Source organism: Lipotes vexillifer, unplaced genomic scaffold (genome assembly GCF_000442215.2).
Source record: "Lipotes vexillifer unplaced genomic scaffold, Lipotes_vexillifer_v1.1 scaffold272, whole genome shotgun sequence".
In the NCBI taxonomy this organism is placed as follows: domain Eukaryota; kingdom Metazoa; phylum Chordata; class Mammalia; order Artiodactyla; family Lipotidae; genus Lipotes; species Lipotes vexillifer.
This window is the reverse complement of record NW_006772469.1, coordinates 1,837,461-1,843,342: the sequence shown is the minus strand read 5'-3', so window position 1 is coordinate 1,843,342 and position 5,882 is coordinate 1,837,461. Positions and strand designations below refer to the sequence as shown.

General features: G+C 39.4%; 1 protein-coding gene across 2 annotated transcripts in view; it reads right to left on the bottom strand.

The window, feature by feature from the left end:
- The window catches only part of RASGEF1B (RasGEF domain family member 1B), a 34,492-nt gene that overhangs the window by 9,661 nt on the left and 18,949 nt on the right, over nucleotides 1-5,882 (bottom strand). For both annotated transcript variants that reach the window (XM_007447555.1, XM_007447556.1), the window contains 4 exons: nucleotides 3,512-3,724; nucleotides 2,946-3,020; nucleotides 1,439-1,534; nucleotides 1,220-1,322 (listed from right to left, as the gene is read on the bottom strand). In XM_007447555.1, coding sequence (XP_007447617.1) covers nucleotides 1,220-1,322; nucleotides 1,439-1,534; nucleotides 2,946-3,020; nucleotides 3,512-3,724 — 487 coding nt within the window. The remainder of the gene's footprint in view (nucleotides 1-1,219; nucleotides 1,323-1,438; nucleotides 1,535-2,945; nucleotides 3,021-3,511; nucleotides 3,725-5,882) is intronic.

The window sequence follows — 5,882 nt, the reverse complement described above, 5'->3', positions numbered from 1 at the left end:
TTTTGCGGTACGCGGGCCTCTCACTGCTGTGGCCTCTCCCGTTGCGGAGCACAGGCTCCGGACGCGCAGGCTCAGCGGCCGTGGCTCACGGGGCCCAGCCGTTCCGCGGCATGTGGGATCTTCCCGGACCGGGGCACGAACCCGCGTCCCCTGCATCGGCAGGCGGACTCTCAACCACTGCGCCACCAGGGAAGCCCCTTTGCCCTTTTTTTCATTGGGTTATTTGTCTACTTAGTATTGCTTTGTAGGGTCCTTTATAGATTCTGAGTACAAGTTCTTTTTTAGCTAGATGTATTACAAATACTTTCTCCCGTGAAATGGATTGCCTTGATATTTTCTTAACAGTACAAGAAGGGAATTAAATAATCTTCTATTACCTAGACTGTGGATCTTTCAGGTCTTTGATGTAGATGAACATCTGTTCACTATTTTCATGGAGTAAGCCAGATAGAGACCTGAAGCTTGGCCAGTATTTTTATGGGGGAGATAAAGGGGAGATTCTCTGGCTTCAAACTGACCCTGACTCTGAAGAGTCAGGCAAATATTCAAATATTTACTGAGTACCTAAAATGTGTAGCATAGCCATATCATTTATCATATAAATTAGAATATTTTTTAACGAAAGAGTCATTAACCATAATTGTGGCAAGAAAACAGGTATAAATTGGGAAAACCAAGACACAGTGTTACCCCCTGCCCTATGTTTATAGAATGAACAGTCACTGGCATTAAAATCCCCGTGATACAGAGGAGGAGCAAAGTTTATATGCGGGGCTAATAAGGTCGGAGGATGATAAGTACCAGTGACTTGGGTAGTCAGAAAATGTTCCAGTTTCTCAGGCTGCCCTCTTGTCTTGTGGATGGAATCATTTGATTTAGTCCCAGATCATATATTTCTATAATGCTTGATACACAAGCTACTCAAACACTTTCTAAAATCCTTAATTTAGGCACATATCTCATGTGTAAGCCTTTATACATAAATATTCAGAAGAGGATAAACTGACTAAATGTATTCCATGAATTCTTATATACTTAGAAAAGATTATACATACTTGTACCAATTTGGATATTTAAAGCATTCTGGACGTTCTGAAACAAGTCTAGATTAAACAATACAGTTTTCATTAACAAAACTGTACTATCTGCACATTTTCAGTGGATACATTTCACAGGATCTATAAAAATAAAGGACTCATATCTCTCAGAAAACACTCACAGATTATTGCCATCAAGGAATTAAAGTTGCCAATGTTAAAACACTCCCGAGCTACGTCAATGAAATACTCAATCATCCTTGCTCGGTGCTTCTTCTTTACAGGCTGTATAGAAAGAGAAAAAAGAGGGCAGTTATCCAACATGTAGACCCAACAGATGTAAAATAAGTATGAAAAGATAATATAGAGGGTTAGAAGAAAGAGAAAATTCATTTTCTCACCATGCAGATTTCCGTAGCAACCAAGTAGCTGAGACGATTAAACCATTCCACGTAAGCTTCTAAGTTTCGTGTTTTCTTCCGTTCACTGTAGCAACTCTATAGAGAAAGGAAAGTGAGCAGAGGAGTTGGAGGAAAAAAGAGTGTATTAAGCTCTCCTTTTATTCAGATGTGGGCCTTTATTCTCAGTGTGTGAATTAGGAAGGCTTTCTAGGATAAGAGTGGGGGTTGGGAGGGGAAAGAGAAAGAGAGGGAACCACTAACATTCTTGACTCTCCTTACAGAGATATCAAATCTCTTAGTATAGTCCAGTGAAAACCCGAAGGTCTAGAAATCTATTCTGCTGCATTCATGACAATCTATTCTGATGAATTCATGATTTGTGCCTTCTCTCCCAGGAAGCTAAGTTACTCTTGGGGGGAACTGTCCTCAGAAGCACAATTCAAAACCAAAAAAAGGGTCTTGGCTGCATTCTAAAACAATCTTGACTAATTAATGGGGTATGAATACCAATTGCTGTCCACACAGCATGGAGAAGCTGAAAGCGCAGAAGACTAGAAAATTTTCTCTTAAAATTAAGTCTAGGAGACAATTTTGGAACTTTGTGTAGCAAGAAACTAAATATCTTCCAAGGTAGATAAACAGAAGCCTACATCATCCTGGTCTTTAATAGGGTGAGTGACATATTGTTCAAAAACAAAAAGAAGTTAAGCTCATCTCCGAGTTCAAGGCCAAACTTGAACAGGTTAATTACACCCCCTCTTTCCTTCCTTCCAAATGAAACAAACAAATTTCAAAAAAGTCCACTAGCCTCCTATTGCAAAACCTAATCTTGACTTCCTATACTGAGCAAAACTATTCTAAGGGCGGAAAACAGCTGCTGCCCCTTCTCCCAAAGGGGGGCTTTCGTTAGTGGGTGATGCAGTCTTTGCTTAACAATTTGAAATACTTCCTGGAGGTCACTGGGGGAAAAATTTCTTATGTGTGTATATACCGGTTTTACAGCCCATGCCTAGTGTCAGTTTCTTTCCATATGGGCTGCATCAGGCAACAAACCTGTCATGAGGGATTCACCTTAAAACAAGAAGCAAGGCAGTAAAGACCCATCCTCAGCACACTGGATATGCATCCTGTCTTTATAGCCTCTGCTATTGTTGAATCATGAGCAGAGCATCCTTTCGTATTTTCCTTCTGACTTAATCTGCTGAAACCATTACCCTTTTATCTCCTACCTTCACCACCACAAATGCCCACACCTACTTGCTTATTAAATATCCCAATAAGGAGGAAGAGAGGTTAAAAGTTGGTGGTAGGGTAAGAATATCGTCAAGGCACTTAGAGACCAGGCTCAAGAAAAAATGTAATGAATCAGGTACGGCTAATGAAAAACAAAAAAAAATTTTTAAAACCTAAAACAAAATTGTTCCAATTTCTGTCTCTTGTACCCACTATCATAGACTAAAGAATTCCATTGCCAATTTCAGGGCTGACCTCTGGGTAGACCAATTACCTTGTCATTGTCCAAAGGGTCCTTCTGCACAAATGCCTGAACAAATTCTTCTGGGCCAATATAGTTGAGCCTCTCCTGAAACACAAACCCAGCAAGTCAACAGTATTAAACAAAAGGAGAAGAAATGGTCTTTCCGTTCTGTCTACTGACTTTTAACACTACCCTCATTCTTTAATGTAGCTTGTGAAATAAGCCTTTAACCCTCAAAATTGTCATCATCTTCAAGGTCTGAGCAGAGGCAGTTTTCTGCTTGGGTCAGTGCTACACTAGAGAGTAAAAGGCTGAGTGAGTTATGGAAAAATTAACTAGAGGGGGAACATGAGGAAGGTCAATAAACTCTTTGCTCTTCAGTCTTGCTTAGTATTTATTTTAAAGTGAACTCCCAAAATATCAGAAATAGTCATATTCAAATGTCTAAACAAAACACGTTCCAGCTATTTCATAGATTACTTCCCATTTGGATTATTCTAACCTCTCCCTTGACATTACCGCTGACAAACACACTGTCTGGTTGTCAAAGCAAATCAAGTGTGGATTATAAAAGACAAGGATGACAATGGCCTTACTAGCTCTATGTGAGTCAGCTGCTGGGCCAATGTGTAAGGGTCACTGCAGACAGTAATAATGTCCCTTTGTATGGACTGTGGCTTGGTCTTGAGAAGTGTGAGCCGATCTGTTGACGTGGAGCTGATTTTTGCCAGGACTTCCTCATACTGGCTGAGCGTGGCAAGTTTGCGGATTAGACACTGGATCATCTGCTGGACATTCTTCCTATATGTCTGCCAGGAAACAAGCAAAGGATTACCTCCTTGCTCTGCTTGTCTATTTTCACCACTACGCAAACTCAGAGACTCTGTACTTCAATGCTTTTACCTTCACGTTGAGACAACCACCTTGGTTGAGGGCAGTTAGAGGATTCAGCTTCGCTCTAACAGTTTAAAAGAGACACATACACATAAGGTGTCTTTTCAGATTTGTAAGACTTAGTTCTTTTCTCAGGCTGCTCTTGAGAGACAATTCAAGTTGGGCCATGAAAACACTACAAGGATGATTTACATGAGCTACTGAGGGAATCCAGTATAATAAGAACCACATATAACTAATGTTCTCTGGGCTGGCATAGGAATGTACCGGTTTTCTTTTAGTAGGTTAAAATGTGTAGATCTCAAGTCAGAGCATCCTTTTCCTAATTCTTTTTCTTTAGGGTCCCCTTCTAGATTTTTCTCCTTCTAGCATTCCCAATCTCATTAATGTAAGGGTACAGACAGCTACTTAACAGAAATACACCATCACTTCCCACTCCCACTTCCCCAACCACCTTCCTGACTTCCACATAGAACATGAGTTACCACCAAAAAAAAGCAATGGATATTCCTTTTTGGGATCTGACTTCCAGCTGGTTCATGTCCATTTCTTTTGCATTCATGAGTCAGTGCTAATGTTCACCACCAAACTCTTCCACATGGCAATTCTACTCATAATGCTACTATCAGGTGACACCTTGTTTGTTACTACATCATGCTACCGCCACAATACTTAAGAGAAATTGGTTTTAAAGCAATGCGTGCATTACAGATAAACGTCAACCTCTTGACTTTTAAAATAGTTGTTAAGTCCAAGAAAGAGCTCCACAATCAACCGATTCCTAAGGTAGAGTTACATGTGTAAGTTAGGGTATTCTTTTATTCTTCCTTTTTCAGGCAAAAATTGCCAAACTAACACTTATCCTTCTGGGTAAACTGTGACACCTGTTATCGAAGAAAGGCACACAGGCTGCTTCAATGCTAACGTGGTCCTTAGGTTAACAGCTCCAAAGGAGGACAGTCCTAGTGAATTTACAGATGAAAGCCCTATGTCCATGCTTTACTAACTAATCAGCTCCTTTTAAAAAGGTACCACAATATCATTTTCTGAGATTAATTATCTGAAAATTAAACGGCATCTTACCTACAAGTCTAAGAACCATCTTTTTTTACGAAAGTAATTTGGTTTACCAGAGCATCTTATAAAACTTTAAATGAATAGATAGTTGCATACTTCAGCCAAGGAAAATTAAAAATAGAAGGAAATGATCAATTCTCATAGAGTCAAGGCAAAAAGGCACACACAACCTTCTTTCTTTTCTTCTTGTCTACTTGTCTGATGTATATTCCTGAGTTCTTTAAACTGGTCCATTAGATGACCTTTTTCCCCTCTACATTCACAGACCACCCTGAAGTCACTAATGAAATACCGAAGTGTTTAAAAACTTGAGACTGCAAGGAACCTATCTTCCACACAGCATTAAGGTTATCAGTTAAGAAGATGGTATCTATTTGGTAATATGGCTGTCACTCAAAGAAAATGCCTCTTTCTTTGGAATTCGAAGCAGTTAAGGCCAATTGAGGGCTATTTTAAATCCCTCGCTGGGGGGTGAGGAAAATGGGTGAGGGGGGTCAAAAGGTAGAAACTTGCAGGTATAAAATAAGTCAGTCATGGAGGTGTAAAGTACAAGATGGTGACTACAGTTAATAACATTGTATTGAACATTTGAAAGTTGCTGCGAGAGTAGATCTTAAAAGTTCTCATCACAAGAAAAAAGTTTTGTTAATTATGTAAGGTGACATGTTAAGTAGACTTACTGTGGTGATCGTTTTGCGATACACGCAAATACCGAATCATTATGTTGTATACCTAAAACTAACAGAATGTTACATGTCAATTGTACCTCAATAAAAATAAATTAATAAAAATAAAATAAAACCTGCATCCCTATTTCCCTTGCTTCTTCTACATTCATAATCTTGAGTTACACAAAAATCGATGAACTTAAAATGGTTTCTTCGGTCTTCTGCCCCCAATGTCATAATAAATGCTCCCCGGGTGATTCTGACATGAAGCAAAGCATATCTGGTGAAAGACTCTTATTCTACACTTTAAAAAATGCTTTTTAGGGAA